This window comes from Andrographis paniculata, unplaced genomic scaffold, assembly GCF_009805555.1.
Source record: "Andrographis paniculata isolate CXL003 unplaced genomic scaffold, ASM980555v1 Contig12END, whole genome shotgun sequence".
NCBI classification, from domain to species: domain Eukaryota; kingdom Viridiplantae; phylum Streptophyta; class Magnoliopsida; order Lamiales; family Acanthaceae; genus Andrographis; species Andrographis paniculata.
Window position 1 is genome coordinate 4,642,954 of NW_026137402.1, and position 20,132 is coordinate 4,663,085.

The window sequence follows — 20,132 nt, forward strand, 5'->3', positions numbered from 1 at the left end:
TAATGTTTGGTGGGATATTTTGTGAGATAAAAAAATTTATTTTTTTCGAAAAATGCATAATTCAAATAGTAAAGTTTGAAAAATTTGAGGTTAAGAAACGTACCATTAGACAACACAATTAATATTTTTTTGTCTTAAATTGTCTGTAGCAATACATGTGTCCAATATTCACATCGGAATTGTGAAGAGACTTACCTTTAGGCGAACCATGTTCTACATCTACTTCTCGAACAAGAGATCTTTGACTCGTAATTAAGTAAATGGAGCTTTTGTCTTTTTATTCTTATGCTTTATTTATTTATTTCAATTTTTTCCTACCGATTTAAGACAAAAACACACACACACACAAATTTGTGAATTGAATAATAATGTGCTCTATATATATTGTTGGAGTCCAAACCCGAGTCCCACATTGGAAATGGTGATGAAAATTTCACACCTTATAAGTCCCAACTAAACTCTACTAGTACGAGGCATTTTGAAGGATATCCAAAAATAAATCCGTGCGGACTCAGCCCAAAGCGGATAATATTTTACTATTGTTGAGTTGACTCAATCCTCCAAACATATATATATATACATTATTTTAAGTTAATATATAGTTGTTTTTTTTTTGTTTTTGTTTTTTTATTCTTATTATTTTTTGTTTTTGTTTTTGTTTTTGTTTTTTTTTTGTGTGTGTGTAAAATTATATTTCTTACCTTCAATAATATATTAGTGTGTAAGTTAAAACTAATCCAATTATTTGATAGTGATGGATCTTTTTAACAATATGATCAATAATCACGTCTCTATCGGACATAGTCAACACACCCTAACTTATTACTATAGTTTTCCCAATACATAATAAATAAATAAAAAGTTATGTGATGTATTTTCACATTTTTTTAATTGTGCTCTTTGTTTTGTTATTATATTTTTTTATTTATATGAAAAATTATGAATTAAAAGATAAATACATGAGAACTATAAATATAAAAAGCGAAAACGGAGATGTGTTCAGTATAAACTTTTGATTCAATTGATAATTCGTTTTGGATTCGACGAAACTTGCATTATCAAAATTCATAACAGTTTCAAATATTGAATTTCAAACTTGAATCGGTCTGATTAATACGAGGGCCGAGGCCGGGGCGAAACACGGCTGAATTGCCATACTTAAATGGGAGACAAGATTGGATCATCTCTTTTTCGTCTTTTTGACCTAAAAAAAGAAACACACATGCATTCATACATATATATATATATATATGTAAGTATAGTAAAAGGAAGAAAGAGTTATGCACACGCTATTCACAAAAGTCATCATCATATATATTCATATTCATACATCAACTTCTTTCCTTACTTTTTTGCTTTTATTATTATTATTATTATTATTATTATTATTATTGATGCATGCATTTTTTTTTATTTTGTGTACGATATTTATTATCATGTCGATCATTTAAATAAAGTTTGTATAAAAATAACTTTATATTTTGCTAACAATTTATAATATCAAATTGTCCTGAATTTTAAATTTTAAAATATACATTTATATTAATAAACATACCAAATTAAATATACATCAATATTTAGTGTTAAAAATTGTGATGTAGATCATTTATACCAATTTTTAAAATACAGTATCAGCACATGTAGCAAATTTCAGTGTTAAAAGTAAGTTAAATTTTTAGCAATTAAATATTAGATAAAAGACAATTTATATACGATAATTTATAAAAATTATAGAACAAAAGCGACAATAAATACCATAGGTAGAACTAAAAATACTATTATTCCTTTTTAGGTTTAGCCAATAATTTATTAAATACTTACTTTCGAATAGCGGCAACAAATTTCAAAGTTATAAAAAAAAACCTATTATTCCTTATTATTATTATTATTATGATGATGAAGTAGTCTAATACTGTAAACATATATGAGGTTGAATAATGTGTGGTTTGTTTGTTCAATTTTCTTTTTTCACGCAATTTTCAATATATATATTTTATCATCTCACAAGAGTCACTATTCAACCTAAAATAGTATTATTTTTTATATTATCGAAACATTCTCTATTTCTAACATATTTTTTTTTTCAAATTAAAATATTGTGAATTTTTATGAATTTGTTTGTTTTTTAAAAAAATAAATAAAAATGACCTGGGGTCCATATATTTTAAAATATACTATTACTTATATCTCCCATAACAAATTATTCATTTTTTTGTCTATCATATAATAAAATATCTATTTCGTTTTTTAGTAATTGTATTATTTACTTAACATTACAAATACCCTTACAATTTATAATATATTACACAAATGTCATTACCTTTATATTACACAATACTAATAAGGTTATTTTAGTCATTTTTTATTTTATTTATACTATACTAAATCTACATTAAAAAAACAAACCGATACGTAGTTATGGGACGGAGGGAGTATATATTTTTATTTTTCAAAAATAATGTATATATTACAAATTGTTTATTGGAATTTGATTTGAGTTTTAGATTTGTGGTTTGAAATTGAATGTTAGATTTAAGTTTTATTTTAAATATTATTTTAATATAATATTATGTGAGAAAATATTATATTTTTATTAAAAACCGTAGTACGTAAACATGGTTGATTTTGATATCAGATAGTAAAATAACACACCTTTAATTTCAATATTATTTAATTCTTTTTATTTTGCTTTGATTACTTTTGTACAATTTTTTAGTTGATAAAATTCTGATCTATTTTTTTGGAACAAATTTAATTTTACTTCTTGTTTGACCTGATTTTATAAATTGTATTTAAAATGATAAAATAGAAAAAAATTTGTGAAAAATGTGTTCAATTTTGTTCTACCTGTTTTCATATAGAACTTTTTTATTTTTACCATTCTTTTAATGACTAATAGTATATTTTAGTTGTTCAATAATTAGCCAATTATTTTTAATATAGATTTATCAGCAAAAATTATATTAATTATTTTTTTAATATATTTATTAGCGTGCATGGTTTAAAATATATAAAAAAATTTAAAATTAGTATATTATTAAATTTTGTTGTATGCAGTATTAGTTGCGGCTAGGGTATTGTTAAGTTATAAGTTTACCATGCAGATAATCAATTTCCATCCTTAATTACAATAAAATGGTTAAATAAGTTAATTAATTTTATTTAATTATTGGTTAGAATAAAATTAAGTAGTGCTAATTTAAATATAAAATTATACTCCATCCGTCTCTAAAGAAGTGTCTTATTGAGAGTTGGCACGAGAATTAAGGAATAATAATATTTAATTGAGAGTGGGTATAAAGTAGAATGTTAATGACTAAAATGCTTTTACTTTTTGAAGGATTTTAAAGAGTATGTTAGAGTAATAATGTAGGAATAATTTTGTTATAAAGTGGGGACCACAACTACTAAATAAGGAAACAAGACAATTGTTTTGAGACGGACGAAAATGAAAAAACAATACAAATCTTTTGAGACTGAGGAAGTATTTGTTTATGCAATATATTTTTACTCATTTGATACTATTCATTTTTTAAAAAATATCACATCCTAATACAAACATCAAATCAAATATTTACTTTTTACTTTTTCAAAATTTCAAAATTCCAAAAACTTCCTAAAATTTCTATCTAAACAAAGCCCAAATTTCACTTTTATCCTACCATTCAGTTCAGGCACTCAGTTCAGCGCGGCTCGGCTACGAACGCGGCTCAGCTCGGCTCGGCTCTCTTCTTCTTCCCCGTGACAGCATCAGTCCTTCACATCTCCTCTTTTAAAAGCCCACCAAAAGTTCGACGAAGGCCCAATTATCTTTCGGCCCATTATAATCATTGGGCCCAAATTATCATTAATCCATGTTTGGCTTCCTGATTCGGGTAATTTTTGTTCAACCTGCGCCCCGACGATCCATCTGAATCTCGCTTGGGATTTCGAAAATTTCTCGTTGAATCGATACGGATAACGGAGGACTTTGGGTGAATTCCGATCGATTCAGCTATGGAGAATGCAAACGTGCAAGAGGTAATAGGTTTGTGTTTTTTTGCAATTTACATTGTTTTTATGTCGGGTAATCGGGAATGCTTTGTTGCAGATATTGGAGAAGCAGTTGCTGACGGTCGCGAAGGCTGTGGAGGATAAGATCGACGATGAGATCGCGGCCTTGGATCGGCTGGATTTGGACGATATTGAGGTGCTGAGGGAGCGAAGGCTGCAGCAGATGAAGAAAATGGCGGAGAAACGGAGCCGTTGGACCGCCCTTGGACACGGCGAGTACTCCGAGATCCCGAACGAGAAGGAATTCTTCTCCGTCGTGAAGGCTAGCGAACGCGTCGTCTGCCATTTTTATCGGGAGAATTGGCCTTGCAAGGTATTGCCTAGGGTTTGAAATTTCTAGCTATTCCTTTGTGGTAAATCAGTCTTCTACTCGTCGTTTCAGTAAGTTAACTTTCGGAAATAGGTTATCAAACTGTTAATTCAGATCCTTCAATTCGGATTAAATGGAGTTCTCGGAAAGCTGCTCTGAAGTTCTCATTAGATTCTTTAATTCATGGTTTAAACAACAATTGGGATTCAAATTTGATGATTACTGGGTGGTTTCATAGTAGAGAGAAAAGGAAAAAGAGTGGATTGAACCTGTCGACTCAGTGCCTTCAATAGTTCAATTTTGATTAATTCGGGTTTTCCGAAAGCTGCTTTGCAGTTCTCATTAGATTCTTCCAATTCATGGTTTAAACAAAAACCTGGGATTCATGTGGTTCAAATTTGATGATTTCATGGTAGAGAGAATAGGAAAACTGAGGATTGAACCTTTCTGATGATGATAAAGCAATCATATAACCCCCACAATACACGATTATTTCTATATGCTTGATAATTGCATCATGGGTCATCCTATGCTACTGATTTCTAATAGGAACTTAATCAACTTATGCTTTTGTGTTTTGTAAAATCTTTTCCCCTCGACGATTCATTACTTATAATCCATTCTTGTCATTACTAGACTCTTATTTCTGTAGTTATGCAAGAATGCAAGATGATTTCTTTATGGTGGTATTTGATAGCATGTGGAGTGGGTGTTCTTTGTTTATGTTAAACCTCTTTTAAATTGAAAGAATTCATCTTTATGGAAGGAAGAATTCAAGATGTGAAAAGACTTTTAAGTACAATTTATCAAATTTGTTTGATTGATTGATAGGATTGCAATGCATTGTAGTTTGCAAGCTTTCTACATAGGTGTAACGGATGTTTTATATTTTAGTATGGGTTCGATATTCTTTCCTTCAAATATTTCTCGACAGATGAACTTAGTTATATCCTTGCCGAGCAATTTTCAGCGAAATAGATTCATTGCAGGTCATGGATAAGCATATGGCAATATTAGCAAAGCAGCATATTGAGACGCGCTTTGTAAAGCTCAATGCCGAAAAAAGTCTATACTTAAGCGAAAAGCTCAAAATTGTTGTCCTCCCAACACTGGCTCTCGTAAAGAATGCTAAAGTGGAAGATTATGTAGTAAGTTTATTCACTTATGCTAGTAATCGAAAAGTTCGTGAATTATGAGATAGAATCGTTGTTGATTCCAAGATTTGTCTGTGCAAATCAGGTGGGGTTTGATGAGCTAGGCGGGACTGATGATTTCAGCACGGAGGAATTGGAAGAGAGGTTAGCCAAAGCAGAGGTCATTTTCTACGAAGGCGAATCTTCTCGAATCCTTGCCAAACATAAAGCGCCAGGTAGGAATGTTCGACAAGGCTCGACTTCATACTCTTCAGATTCTGAGTAAGTCATTGCTGCCATTACTATCCTTTTGGTCTATATCGAGATATGTATTTGGTTGTGGTCATTTTGGTGATGGCTATTGTTGTAGCATAGACCATATGGAATTGCTTTTGACCTTTATATATTGTTATTAAGGGGAAGAAAGGGTGTGTTTCTTTAGATTTTTATTTAATTTTTTACTATTTGGATTGCATAGAACATCACATCTAATATTATTTAAATGAAAATTTATTATTAATAAACTTAAATTCAAAATTCAAATTCCATAACTCAATCACTTTGGGGAGTCTTCATGATAAGTCATGCTTGGAGATGTTCATGAAGATCATTTTTTTTTTTTTTTTTTTTTTTTAAAAGTAAGCTTCGAGGACTAGCAAAAGTGACATACAAGTTCATAATATTTATCTAAAAATAAGATTAGAAAACCATACTTCTTGAAATCAGAGTGAATTTCAAACACAGGCAAATTGCCTACATCTACAACCTTAAGCTTACTTTGGTTTGGTGGCAGCGATGAAGGATGAGTTATTTGAAATCCTCAACTTTGCATTACAATTCGTGATTCAAAGATTGCAAAGGGACACTAATTGTTGATCTCCATTCACTACATTTCTGTAAAATAATTTGAAATATTTAAACACTATCATTTGAATTTGATCGCAGAGGTCGGTTTCTTTAGCAAATTTTTTCCAATTTTTATTAATTAAACTGTATATTTTTTGAAAAAAATATATTCAAAATATCATATTAATATTTATTTATATCATCAAATAACTAGTTAAATTCAATTTTTTACTATTCAAACATCTAAACAAAAAAAATAAAAAATCAAATCCAAGCACAAGTTTTGGCCTTGTTCACTTAAATTTTTGTTTCAATCTTTGTACTATACAATTTTATTTTATTTTTCCTAAAAATATGGTGTGTTCTTTTCTCAAAATGCTCCACACATTTTTAAAAAAAAAATAAAAAATATATATTTAACTTACACTCATTATTTTTATATTACCTATACAATTCTCTATACTTATACCTAGCATAAAACACAACAAATTTCTCTTATAAAATATCACATCTAACCTATCATTTAAATCAAAACCCAAAACTACAAATCCAAAACGTAAATAACCCTTTATATATATGTAACCTTTACATACATACACACATGTATATGAGGAATGTACAACTAAATAAAATAATTACCAGCTGTTGCATTCCCAACATGATTACCAAAAAAAAAAAAGGAAAAAATCATTTAACAGAATAATAAAACAGTATGATCTAACTAACATATACCTTAATCATATGAAACCTCTAAGGTAATGAAATGGCTAACAAGCAGGATGAGGCTGTTCGCCATCATTCTCCGGTATAGTCATAAGCTTAGTCAGTTCCAGTCGGTATTCCAAGCCTCTAAGGTAATGTCCCAACAGCATGCACCTAAATCCCGACAAAATTGAAGATTGTGAGGAGGCGAAATGATTTTACAGAACCTCTACTAATGCACTTCAGAAAACGTAGCGTACAAATAACATCAGTACATCCTGTTAAGTGACAGTTCTGCAAAAACTGGTCCCGGAAAGAAATTCACTTAAGTCTCCTGGTAAAATTAGGGAGGATACATAAAAAGGGTTGGAAAATTTCAACAATTAATGATATATGCATAAGATAGCATATTAACATCAATGCTATCCCAACTCATATCAAGGCGGAAAAGTGATCAATACATATTTAACCACATTGAAATAACAAGGCTCCAAAGAAAATATTAGTTACTAATTTACTATATGCACATGTAGCAAATGAAACATTTGCACTGACATCTTGTGATGGTTTGCTAATACGAAAGGTTCAGGGAAAGCATGTCATCGATTTTGTACATCAACAGTAGAGGTTTTTCAACGAGATGAACATATATGGGAACCAATTTGGACTTACCAAAAGAGCAAGCGAGCAAGATAATCCCGTGGCAGAGAAATAAGAGGCTGGAACTGAAGAGAGGTGTTCTCAACAAGATCAATACAATCTCCTTCAGTTCCAGTGTTAATGGTTCCAATGGTGCCATTTTCGCCTAAATCCCAACCCTTTGAATGCATCTTGGGAGAAAGGGTTGCTAAGAGGCCATGTACTACTGAATGGATTGTATTTTTCAATTCGGGAGATGTTGGTTCTGAGAGCTCAACTACCTGTTTGCAAAAGTAGATGAATAAATGCAGGCTGTGAAACATACACAAATGAAGAAAACAGAATGATAGGGGAAAAAAAATACCATGAAATTGTCCAGTGTTCAACTGTATGAAACTCATATTGTTTCTCATTGAACGAAATAGACACACAACAGTCTACACACACCATTCTTGCAAAAGAAATGCTTAATAATGCATTTAACTTCTTTTGATTTTCATTATAGTATATTAAAAACAAGACTATTTAACTCACAACACTTTATGACCTAGAAGAATGAAAGCATACTTTCATATTTTAAATATGAGATTTTTTGTCCTTTTAGTATTTACCTTCTCTGGTTTCAAAGATCTTAAGTAATCCAACAAGTCATTTTTTTCTTCCCCAACAAACTGTTGCTGCATCTGAAGTGCTGCACTTTTCTTCGTAATTTCATGGAGCTCCTGAGATTGTAAGAAAATTAATCAAATACATCACAACGGGAATACATTTGGACAATAAAGGATAAACTTAAGAATCAACTGTCAAAAGCAAACAGGATAGACAAAAGGTAAGAAGCTTCAAAACCAAGAATCTAAACTCTCAAACAAACACACCCTAAGGCTTTACTATACATTTCTGATTAGTTAAAGTTGCTATACAACACATACAATGGCCATGGAATAAGTAACTTAGATCGCTCAAAGTCTATTATGCTGCTAATCAGGGCTTCTACCGATAACCACATATATAAAAGTAATTTCCGGCAACAGAAACACAATCAATATGGAATGGAAACCACAATTAAAAGTAGGAAGATGGAATATCAAGGGATACAGCTTACTTGTCACCAAATGCCTAAACACACCTTTTTCACTGAAGATAAACGGGAATGCAATTTCAAAATGTATTGACGAGCTTCAGGAGGCAGTTCACCAAAATCAGGAATGTCAAATGCTGTTTCTCCTGTTCGATCCGATGCTGGCTCTTGTTCTTGTTTATCATTTTTACTTGTTCCTTTGTTTTTCAAATCAGCCTCTTCTGCTTCAAGCTTAGAATCTTCAATATTTAACATACAGTCATCTCCTTCATTCATCTCAAGATTCTTCTCTAGACTGAGCCTGTATTCAGCATTTCGCAGCGTGTACCTACATACAGACAGACCGAAAAAGAGTTGTCATGTAAAAACTTCAACATACAACTCCATGCGATATGCCAACCTTCTGGCTTATTAATACTCAGGATACAGGATGTACCCATGAAATTGCAACAATAACGAAAAATAATAAATTTTATGAAAATCCATAAGCGCCCAATAATACTCTACTGATGAAGTCACAGATCTCAACTTGAAAACTGTCTCATCATTTCCATTTACCCTACAATAACTCAATTGTGTCAAAATGGTTTTTCCATGAGTGTAAATAGAGATTGGACCCCATCTTAAGAACATAAATGTCTGATCTGTTAAAATAATTGCATGAAGGTATAAAACGAAATTTATGAGCAAGCAACTTCTTGGACAATATATCTCACAAGGGTGAATATAACAATTTGAGATTAACAAACCATAAAATCTGGACTTTTCAAATCAGAAAGCGCCACTGTGATACAATACTCCATATCCGAAAACATTTATTTCTTTTTCTTTTATGCAAAAAAAATGCAATGAGAAAAATGCAAGTATACCCTGTCATCATTGAAGAAATCAACAGCTTCGAAAGTGATTCCCACAAAGCTTCAATCATCACTTGAAAGTGGTCAGACGGAAGCAAACCCAACATGCCAGATATGGTCCTCTTCATGGCATCTATAGTGGTAACCGGTACATCTTTCTGAATAAGGCTCACATCCAAGGGCTCTATATCACGTATTAGATTGAACAGAGCTGATCTCTGAAGAAAAGACACACTTGATCAATGCATTCTATCAAAAAATTTTGTGATATTGTCCATAATTGCTCTTTTTCTTTAGCATGTTTCAATCTAACTACGTATCTTACTGGAAAATCTTACACATTCAACAAGAAAAAGATCGTCCTCTCCCAAAAAAATAATCAAAAAAAGCAAGAAGAAATAGCTCGTGCTCGTACTTTCACTTTACGAGTAAACCTACTTTGCATATATCCAGAATTAACAGAAATCAATCAACCAGCGGATATAATCCAAACACCAATCCAAATCCAAAATCGAATCACAATTACATCAGCAAAAAGAAACCGTAACCTTGGACCGCGAATTCTCGTCGCCATCCCTAAATTCCCATACAGAAACCGACGATGAAGAACAAGCAAAAATCCTCGCACTGAAACATCGAGATTTCCCACAATCACTTCTCCGTACGGCAACAGCACGCGATACAGACGGCCAAAACCGCCGACTGGACAAAGATCCGACTGAAGGCAGCGGCGGCGTCGGCGGAGAAGCAGAACGGCAAAGGAAGGAGGCGAAGGTCTCCATCCACAACGAATGACCGCCTCGAGACGGCGCGTTCCGTCTCCGATGAGCCGCCCTGCCTTTTTCCAGATAATATGAAGCAAGAACTCCAGCCACAGCCCGGTCCGGTCCGGTCCGGTCCACGCAAAACGCATGTAGAGTCAAAAACGTCGGACCTCAAGTGGGCCCACTGGCTCAGCGTGCACGTCACGTGACCCACCGCAGCCAGTGCGTTTGAGCCACAAACTATCCTTAGCCAAATTGCTTGTTGGGCTAATTTTTGGGACTTGGAATGTTGCTGATAATTATGCAAATGAATGAATTTGGATTATACTGAAACTTGAAATTTTAAACTATTCCTAAAATATTTTATATTATCAATAATGAAATTATTCAAAATTTAAGATCAATTTGATTGAGAGTTTAGGGATCATGGATTAATATTTTTTTCTCCACATTTTGTAGCCAAAAAAAAAAAAAAAAAACCAATCATCAAGAGTATGGTATGAAAATGAATATGTGATAGTGAAATTGTAAGTTCAAACTTTGATGTCTTAACACATCAACCGTCTATTCTTACATTATAATTTTTTTGTTTCTTTAAACTTATATTATATGCTCAAACTTTATGACAAATTCAAATTTTCATATGATTTCACACCAGTCCACTTTAATTTCATTTTGATATTTTGGGATAATTGGAAATTGTTCTTAACCTTTACTTGAGGAAACTCACTATTTTGTATCTTTTTCATATATATATTTTTTTACGTCACTAAAGATACTCTTTTCTAGTTTATATTCACAAAAAAAAAATAATAATTCCCATTTTTTTTTCTATATATATATATATATGCTTATATTGTTTTTTTTTTCTAAGATTATATTTTTTATTTTGTAAGTAAATAATATATTATTATTTGTCAATACTTTGATTTAGTTCGATAATTAAATTATTTATTTAATATTAATTTTTTTAATAAAATCACATAATATTTGTGTTTATATATTCTAAAATTCAAATTAATAAAACATATTGAATATTGATGTTATTTGTAAAATGCAAAATTTTATTAATTACAAAAATATTACATAATTAAAATATAATAACAATTTTAATATAAATTACAAAAATAATTTATAAACATATATATTATATACCATATATACATGTTTTGTGATCAAGACCTATTTTAAAATTAAAGGTTTGGACACATGTAACTTAAAACAAATTAGTCATAACAAGTAAGAAATATAGAAGCTTGTTTTTAACTCCACCATTGTGTTTGCTCTTAGAAATGAATACAAAAAGACTCATTAAAATTGTACAAAAAGATACTAAAATTTCAAACAGGTACAATAATAATAAGTATGTTTATTGAAAATTCATCGTATAAGAAACAAATAAAAATAGATGATTATCATAATAATCAACATCATCATTATTATTCTTATTCTTATTCTTATTATTAATTCATTATATCTCCATGAGCTTCATATGACCCTTCCCACAAGGTTCCTTAGTCGCAACCATGATCTTATGTTGTCGAAATGTCTTCGCAAAATACCGTTGTGGTCGATCCGGCGTCACGAGCTCCTCCGCCGGCTCGACCACGGTATCGTCGTTCGGATTATTGAAAACCGCCAATGAGAACCTCTCATGGCTCGAGTTCACAATTACTCGGTGTTCTCCGCTATGATAAATTCCATTCGAAAAAATTTGAAGTTGATCCCCTAAGTTGATTATGTAGGCGCCGCGAATTGCCTTAATGGTGATCCATTTGTCCCCACGACGAACTTGTAGGCCCGGAACATCATAATCGGGCATAAGCATAGTGATTCCACCCAGATCTGAATGTGCAGAGAGCCCGAGTGCCAGGTCGGGCTCAGGACATTTTGAGTAATAATTGGCTTGCGTATGTAGCGCCAAATCTTTACCGCCAAAGGCTTCACGCATACGCGACTCTTTTAGTCCAAGATTTGTCGAGAAAATCTTCATTAACTTATCGCCAAGTTCCATTGTTTGATGGAAATACTCGATCACTGTGGATCTGTATAATTTTGTCATACACTATTATTTAATTAAATCAACGAGGAATATAAATAAATATTATATTGTATATAGGTCGGTGAAAGGTCCGGATGATCAACTCTGCAATCAATTGTTAGAATCAACAGGTCTTCAAATTGTTCATTTGAAAAAATAGTAGATCTGCATAATTTTATATCACATACTATTATTTAATTAAATAAACGAGGAATATACATAAATATTATATTGTAAATAGATCCGAGATCCACATCTATGAATTGAAAGATCTTAATGATCAACTCTGCAATCAGTTGTTATAATCAATATGTTTTCAAATTGTTCATTTGAAAAAAAAAAAAAAAAATAGAAACTCTTCTTATTGGATGACTATGATACTTTTTGAAAATCGAAATTCTTGATCGATGGAAGAACATATGTTTTTTTTTCAATAAGATACCAAAGTGGATGATTTGATCATTCCATATTATAAAAATTCGCAGGAAATCCTTTGAGTGATTATGGTGGATATATTTATTATTTTAAATTATTAAGACATTATTTTATATGCTTAAACAATATGACTTTTTATCTTTCAAAGTAAACGCACTCTCAGTATGTATTACCTGAAGGCAGGCGGGAGGGTGGGCCATTTAGCATCGTTTCGAATGCTTTCGGGAAGATAATGAAGCTTGTAATAATCGCGCCAATCCAAGATTTGTCCTTTTTGGAGACCCACACGACTCCCGTATCCTTCGAACGTAATGGTATCGTTCGCGCACTTCTCTTTCTCCTCCAACGGCAATTTGAAAAACCCGAGCCATACTTCCCGCACGCGCCTCATTATATCTTCGCTCACACCATGGTTCACGACCTGAAAGAATCCCCAATTCTTGCAGGCGTCGTCAATCATCGACGCCGTCTTCTTCCGTATTGCAACATCGTCCGAATACAATCCACTCAAATCGATGATGGGGATTTCGACATCATCAACAACGATGTTGTCCAAATTCGGACGATCGGAGAGTGGCTTCACGTAGCGCTCGGGAAGCTTTTCGAGTCCGCTTTCGGACAAGTGTTGGACCCGAACAATGGGCTCGGGCCAGGCCAAGGGCGGGCCGGATTGCAAATCAGTAGCCATTGTTGATTGAAGGAGAGAAGAAAGGATGAATTTATCGATGAAGGGAAAGAAAGAGTCTTGTGGGGTATTTATAGGAAGAAAGAAATACAGATCTAAGTCATGTAATGAAAGAGTTTTGGTTAAAAAACTTGGCCAAATTCGATGTTACTATTATGAGATTTTGTATAATCTAAATTACAAACATATTCGGTATGTTATTAATATAATTTTAATGTTATGGAAATTATATGAAGTGTATATGACTGATTACCATTACATTATCGATTTTTTGTCAATATAATTATCACAATACCTAACTACATTACTATCTTAATAAGCACCATGTTGATTATGGGTGAATTCAAAATTTTGTAATATAATTCAATTAATCTTGTATAAATTCATGACATAGGTTGGAATGTTGGAATTTTTATTTTTGCAAATGATTAAGAATTGTAAAAATGTTTATAATAATAATAATTTCGGTACATTTTATTAGAAAAAATAATATAATTTTATTGAAACATATATTATATATATATATATATTTTAATATAAAAATAATAAGAAGATGAAAGAACAAATATATGGTATCTTTCTTTTGAATAAGTTTGAAAGAATTGATTTTGAATTTGAATTTTATTTGAATTTTAAAAGGTGAGTTTGAATTTTTGAATTTTTTTAGATTTATTAGTTTGATTGGAGTTTTGGGATATTGTTGTATATTAATTTGATAGGTAATAAATATAATGATATAAATATGTACTAAATTAAGTTTATTAAATTAATAATAATATGATTTGAATATTAATTTATATTAATTATAAATAAATAATTATATATATTTTTATTTGTATTATATAAAATGATATATTGTATATTTTTTTATTAACTTATTTTTATTAAAATAATTAAATAATTAATTTACTACAAAGCTGCAAGACCTTGCTAAATTTTATATAGCTAATTTATATATGTATATATATATATATATAAAATAAAGAAATATTATATAGGCCTAGTAGGTAGACTGAAGGAGTTGTTGGAATGGATTGGGTTTCGCACGCAGTAATGTCGAAATAGTAAACCTACCATGAATTTTGACAAAATAAACACACCCATAAACAACACATGCATCAATGTAAATGGGAAACTACTTTCTTTGCAGTTACTCAAATTTTACTATTTGAACTCTGCTTTTGTCACAAAATATCTCATTAAACATTATTTTCATACTAAATTCAAATCAATTTTTTTTCTAAACTTATCAAAAAATAATACACCCATACTTTTAAAAATTTTAAAATAACACAATTTATTTGTTATCAGATAATTTTATTTTTGACATGCCATATTTTAAAAATCGTGTAAAATAACAAACTAAAAATACACCAACTACATATTGTAATATTTATTTTAATATTGTTTAAAATCGATGAGTATTTTTTAGTAGATTATTATTATTATTATTATTTTTTTTTTTTTACTTCAAATATAAATTTTTTTATTATTCAAAATTCAATACCTAAACAAACACATCTTATACAAAAATTTAGTATAGTTTTAGTTTATTCAATTTCTTTTTATATATGTCTAAATATTATATATATTAAAATTAAACTATACTAACAATTAGGAGAAACCAAACTCTACCATTCGGAAAGTCATTAGAATACAAGTAATATGATATGTACGTACGGGTAAGCATGCAAGCGTAAAAAGAGAATACGAAAGTAGTCCATATTGTGAAGCAAAAAGGAAAGAATTACACTATGGATAACAAAAACTTTAATTTTTATAGATTCACTTTTAATGATTGGATTTTTATTTTTATTTTTTAACATTATGATACAAAATATTTACAAATAGACAATATAACTACTAGTAATCGTTTGGTATCCATTCACTTGCACAATCTACGTAGTGTTCGATCCAATATGGTCTATGGAGTGTTTGATCCCGCATTGCTCGATGTTGCATGATTTTGTTTCAATTTGTAGAAGAATGAGAGTACAGAGAAAATTCCGTTTGAGATCGTGCTTGACTTTCAAACAATGACTCTGAGCGTTCTAAGGATTGAACCCTCTAACCTTTCACTATGCCAAGAGATGGCGGACCAAATAAGCAAATATTTCGAGAATTCCGAGAGGAAGACTTGGTTTTATGAACACAAATGTATTCGAAGAGTGCACAAAGGCTTGATGCACAGATACGAGAATCCATTCCCAACATTGAAGAAAGTTGGAGAGCTGGCGTATAAAATAGAATTACCCGAGACACTGTCCTAACTTGATCCCGTATTCCACATCAGCCTACTAAAGTCATACTATAGCGACACCCAGGATCCAAATCGAAATGAGTCGACAAATGCCCCACCAAGCATGCCAATGTCATACAGCAAGGTGGCTGAAAAGATCTTGAATGACGTAGTAATCTGTGACAAGTATCAACCACCATTGACAGAGTACTTGGTTAAGTGGTATGGACTATCCAAATTCGAGACAAATTGGGCAATGACCAAGAACTTATGACAATTAGAGGATCTTATCCGAGACTTTGAAGCATTGAGGACAATGCCTAGCTTAACAAGAGAAAAATGTTATATAAAATGACAAAATAAAAATATCAATATTTAATTATTATCGTTTATCTAATATTTATTTACAATAACTATCACTGACATTATTATATGTCATTTATATTCTTTCTTTATTCATTTTAAATTTATATAAATAACACCATCTACTTTATACTTCATCCGTCCCACCACACTTGAATCCTTTGATTAGGGACACGGTATTTAAGGCGGAGATGTTTAATTAGTTAATAATAATTAATTATGATATTATTATATTATTTTTTTTATAATTAATAATATTTATATTTTTAAAGTAAATTTAATATATATGATTAAAAAATTAAAATATATGTTTAAATATTTAAAAACTATATAGCAATTAAAAAATATATGCAATATGGATATCATTTTGTAGAGAATAAAATTTTCTATAATACAAGTAAATAAAAAAATATTTTTGTTTATTTATAATTAACATAAAATCAATTTTATAAAAGATGTGTAGTTTTAAATATAGATAAAAATATTTATTTTTTTTAAGAGAGGGGTAGAAATAAAGGGATTTTAAGTGGGTCCTACGTCATGTTGTATATAATGTAATTGATTTATATTTGTTAAATATATTTTGAATTAATAATTTTTACCAAAAATAAAAATGTATCGATTGTTATGAGATAGACAAAAATAAAAATAGTTTCAAGTGTGATGGGACGAAAAAGATTACTTTTCAATGTACTAATATTTTATTATTCTTAATTTTTGTGCCGATCCAAAAATATGCTGAAGTTGTCTGATGAAAGGTGCACTTCCAACGCATCTTTAATGTTATAAATTAAGGGTCTGTCATTGAAAATACTTCAAAACTTAGTCATATTAAAAAGGGTTGCTGAATATGTGATGGATATATTTATTGCAATGCGTTAATTATATCATTGTTTGTTTATTTTTGTTAACATTTACGGGCAGTAAGATAAATTATATCGATAATATAAAAAATAATATTTTATAGTTAATTATTGAATTTTTGTGGGAGAATAAAATATATACTCCATATTATTTATATTATATGGATATGCGTATATATTGTAATTTTTATTATTATCTAAAATTGTGTCGACAATAATATGCTGGCCAGGTGAACAGCTCTTATATATAAATTTATATAAATTGCCATTATTCTCATTTTATTTATTCATTTGTTTTTTCTCGCTCATTTGAGTAATATTAAGAGTCGAATAAGATTGAGTTTTATTTTATGTATAATAGTCATTAATTTAATTTCATAATTGGTTCCCAAATTTTGATTTTTTTTCATTTTAATACTTAATCCCATTTTGAAAATTCAATTAATCCTTCTCCAGAAAATAAAAGGCAATATTGTGGCAGGATTCAAATAATATTGCTTGATTAGAGTAATATTAATTGTGACCATTCTTATCAATTAATTAACATACCATATAATTAGTCATATGGTAAATATTATAATAATAAAATGGTTATGTTAATCATGAAATTTGACTATGCAAATTAGGGTGACTATTTTTAATTTTTTTTTTTTTTAAAAAATTATATTAACAAATAATAGAGTAATATTACCATGTAGAATATGACATGTTACCACAATGACTTGGAATTGCAATAACAAATGATATAAAATTACATCTGATTCAATATGATGATACAAAATTAATGTAACATAAATATCAATACCAATAAGATTAGCCACGTTTAAAATTAGTTAGCAATGAAATATTCATAATTCAAAATTGTAACCCTATTTTAGGTTATATATAATTCGACATATATTTTATTTTTATGATGGTCTTTATACATAATCTTACTCGAATTGGCTCTATAAATACCCTAAAAAAAACCCATTCTCTACACATCTTATTCCCTTCTTCTTCTCCTCAATCGATCATCAATGGCGACGAGCGAATCCTTGTCCTCGCCCAAGGTTGTCTTTGGGGTCCAACATTTGTCCGAAAGTGGCATACAAAAGATCCCGGAGGTCTTTGTGAGGCCCCCCTCAGAAAGGCCGAATTTCAAAGGCGATGCTGATGTTGTAGTAGAAATTCCGGTTATTGACATGAGTGAATTATTGCATTCTAGTACGAAGGAAAAGGCGATGGCGATGTTGGATAAGGCTTGTAAGGAATGGGGTTTTTTTCAACTAGTGAATCATGGAGTGAATAGTGAATTGATGAGTCGTATGAGGGAGACATGGATCGATTTCTTCAAACTATCGGTCGAGGAGAAGCGCAAATATGCGCCGGACCCGATCACGAATGAAGGGTACGGTAGCCGAGTTGGTGTGAGTAAGAAACAGACAAGTGATTGGGGTGACTATTTCTTTCTTCATTGTTTTCCTGAAAAAGCTCGAAATCAAGAGAAATGGCCCTCTTTGCCTCCTTCCTTAAGGTAATTAATTTGTTTTATTTTATTTTAATTGTTGTTCCTACTAATATTTTATTCTGTGGCATTTTTATCATTTTGATTTGTTATATATAGCATGTATATAAATAGGTTAATATCTAAATTGAATTTTTTTTTTTCTAAAATATTATTATACCGTTAGAGCTGACATGAACTAGCGATGTGGTGGATTGATTTTTTAATAAATATTCCAATATGTAGATTGTATTGGGCTTGTTTGTTTGGAGGTTTATGTTTTGAATTTTGAATAGTAAATTTGAATTTATATAAATGGATATCAGTGATATATTTTAAATATAAAATAATTTTTTAGTATAATTTAAAAAATAAAAAATAATTGTTTGATTTAATTTTTATGAAATATATTTTTTTTAATAAATAGTAAAAAATCTACAAAATACCCCACACAAATAATATTTTATAATTTTAAAATTTTTTATTGTTAGTTATTGAGAATTGTTAAAGTATTTTCAAAATTTGTGATATTGTTTAGGTGAATACTTGTGTTTGTTTGGGGGTTTGGATTTTGAGTTGGGATTTGAATAGTAAAAATTTTGAATTTGAATATTTGTATGATGTGATATAAATAGATGTTGATGTGATGTTTTGACTATAAAATTAATTTTTACTATAATATAAAAAATGAAAAATAAGTGTTTGATTTGATGTTTTTGAGGAAAAAATTGGAATGAATAGTGGAAATCTAATCCAATCCCCCAAAGAAACACTTATTTTGTGAGAGAAAATCCTACCATTTTTATTTTTTATTGAAAGATAGGATTTTTTATTTTCTTTGAAATGGTCTAAAAATAAAAGACAAACTCATGTGTTTTTTAATAAATTTATAAAATTTAATTCATATCAATATCTTGGTCCTACAAATTATTACATGTAGTCTATCCTTAGGTAGCAATATTTTGATTGCAAATTATCTTTTCAACAATTACCTAATTATATAAGTTACCACAAAAATCAATATATTAAATCCATATGATTCATTTGCAGAGAACTGATAGTAGAGTATTCTGAACAAGTATACAAACTGAGCCAAACCATACTGAAAATGTTCTCAATAAACTTGGGGCTAGAAGAGTCGTACATTCCCGACGCTTTCGGCGGCGACGAATTAGTCGCAAGCATGCAAGCAAACTATTTCCCAAAATGCCCCCAACCCGACCTGACATTCGGGCTCTCCCGCCACTCCGACCCCGGGGGGGTCACTTTCCTCATCCCCGACTACAACGTTAAAGGCCTACAAGTCCGGCGCGGCGACAAATGGATCACCATAAACCCCATTAATGGCGCATTCATCGTCAATTTAGGCGATAAGCTCGAAATTATATCGAATGCGATTTACAAGAGCGTGGAGCATAGAGTATTTGTGAATTCATTACAAGAGAGGTTCTCACTTGTCATTTTCTTTAACCCTAAGTACGATGTGGTCAATAAACCAGCAGATGAGCTCGTGACAGAAGATCGGCCAGCCTTGTATTTGCCCACAACCTTTCAAGATTACAAGAAGTATATTATGATCAAGGGAGCTCAGGGGAAGTCTGAATTGCAAGTATTGCAGAAGAAGAATTGATTAGTTAA

General features: G+C 30.5%; 4 protein-coding genes across 4 annotated transcripts; 2 read left to right on the top strand and 2 right to left on the bottom strand.

Annotated features, from left to right (window-relative positions):
- The first annotated feature begins 3,878 nt into the window (after window positions 1–3,878).
- Window positions 3,879–5,937, top strand: LOC127251673 (thioredoxin domain-containing protein 9 homolog). Its single transcript, XM_051275483.1, has 4 exons — window positions 3,879–4,020; window positions 4,091–4,366; window positions 5,353–5,511; window positions 5,603–5,937. Exons 1-4 carry the CDS (start codon window positions 3,997–3,999, stop codon window positions 5,780–5,782), a joined length of 639 nt encoding a protein of 212 aa, XP_051131440.1. The 5' UTR covers window positions 3,879–3,996; the 3' UTR covers window positions 5,783–5,937.
- Window positions 5,938–6,884: 947 nt separating this feature from the next.
- On the bottom strand, window positions 6,885–10,543 carry LOC127255593 (uncharacterized). The gene is made up of 6 exons (XM_051281208.1): window positions 10,167–10,543; window positions 9,631–9,836; window positions 8,810–9,089; window positions 8,295–8,405; window positions 7,717–7,964; window positions 6,885–7,218 (listed from the first exon to the last, which is right to left on the bottom strand). Exons 1-6 carry the CDS (start codon window positions 10,398–10,400, stop codon window positions 7,110–7,112), a joined length of 1,188 nt encoding a protein of 395 aa, XP_051137165.1. The 5' UTR covers window positions 10,401–10,543; the 3' UTR covers window positions 6,885–7,109.
- A 1,310-nt stretch (window positions 10,544–11,853) lies between these two features.
- LOC127253009 (jasmonate-induced oxygenase 1-like) lies at window positions 11,854–13,546 on the bottom strand. The gene is made up of 2 exons (XM_051277409.1): window positions 13,032–13,546; window positions 11,854–12,427 (listed from the first exon to the last, which is right to left on the bottom strand). Exons 1-2 carry the CDS (start codon window positions 13,544–13,546, stop codon window positions 11,854–11,856), a joined length of 1,089 nt encoding a protein of 362 aa, XP_051133366.1.
- Window positions 13,547–18,027: 4,481 nt separating this feature from the next.
- LOC127253017 (jasmonate-induced oxygenase 4-like) lies at window positions 18,028–20,124 on the top strand. The gene is made up of 2 exons (XM_051277418.1): window positions 18,028–18,524; window positions 19,545–20,124. Exons 1-2 carry the CDS (start codon window positions 18,028–18,030, stop codon window positions 20,122–20,124), a joined length of 1,077 nt encoding a protein of 358 aa, XP_051133375.1.
- Window positions 20,125–20,132: the final 8 nt, after the last annotated feature.

Coding starts and splice junctions, on each gene's coding strand:
- LOC127251673 (XM_051275483.1), top strand. CDS start 3,997: ATGGAGAATGCAAACGTGCAAGAG. Junction 4,021..4,090: donor AGAATGCAAACGTGCAAGAG/GTAATAGGTTTG, acceptor GCTTTGTTGCAG/ATATTGGAGAAGCAGTTGCT. Junction 5,512..5,602: donor CTAAAGTGGAAGATTATGTA/GTAAGTTTATTC, acceptor TGTGCAAATCAG/GTGGGGTTTGATGAGCTAGG.
- LOC127255593 (XM_051281208.1), bottom strand. CDS start 10,400: ATGGAGACCTTCGCCTCCTTCCTTTGCCGTTCTGCTTCTCCGCCGACG. Junction 9,090..9,630: donor ATTTCTTCAATGATGACAGG/GTATACTTGCAT, acceptor GTCTGTATGTAG/GTACACGCTGCGAAATGCTG. Junction 7,219..7,716: donor CTTGCTCGCTTGCTCTTTTG/GTAAGTCCAAAT, acceptor GTCGGGATTTAG/GTGCATGCTGTTGGGACATT.
- LOC127253009 (XM_051277409.1), bottom strand. CDS start 13,546: ATGGCTACTGATTTGCAATCCGGCCCGCCCTTGGCCTGGCCCGAGCCC. Junction 12,428..13,031: donor ACCCTCCCGCCTGCCTTCAG/GTAATACATACT, acceptor AAAATTATACAG/ATCCACAGTGATCGAGTATT.
- LOC127253017 (XM_051277418.1), top strand. CDS start 18,028: ATGGCGACGAGCGAATCCTTGTCCTCGCCCAAGGTTGTCTTTGGGGTC. Junction 18,525..19,544: donor TCTTTGCCTCCTTCCTTAAG/GTAATTAATTTG, acceptor ATTCATTTGCAG/AGAACTGATAGTAGAGTATT.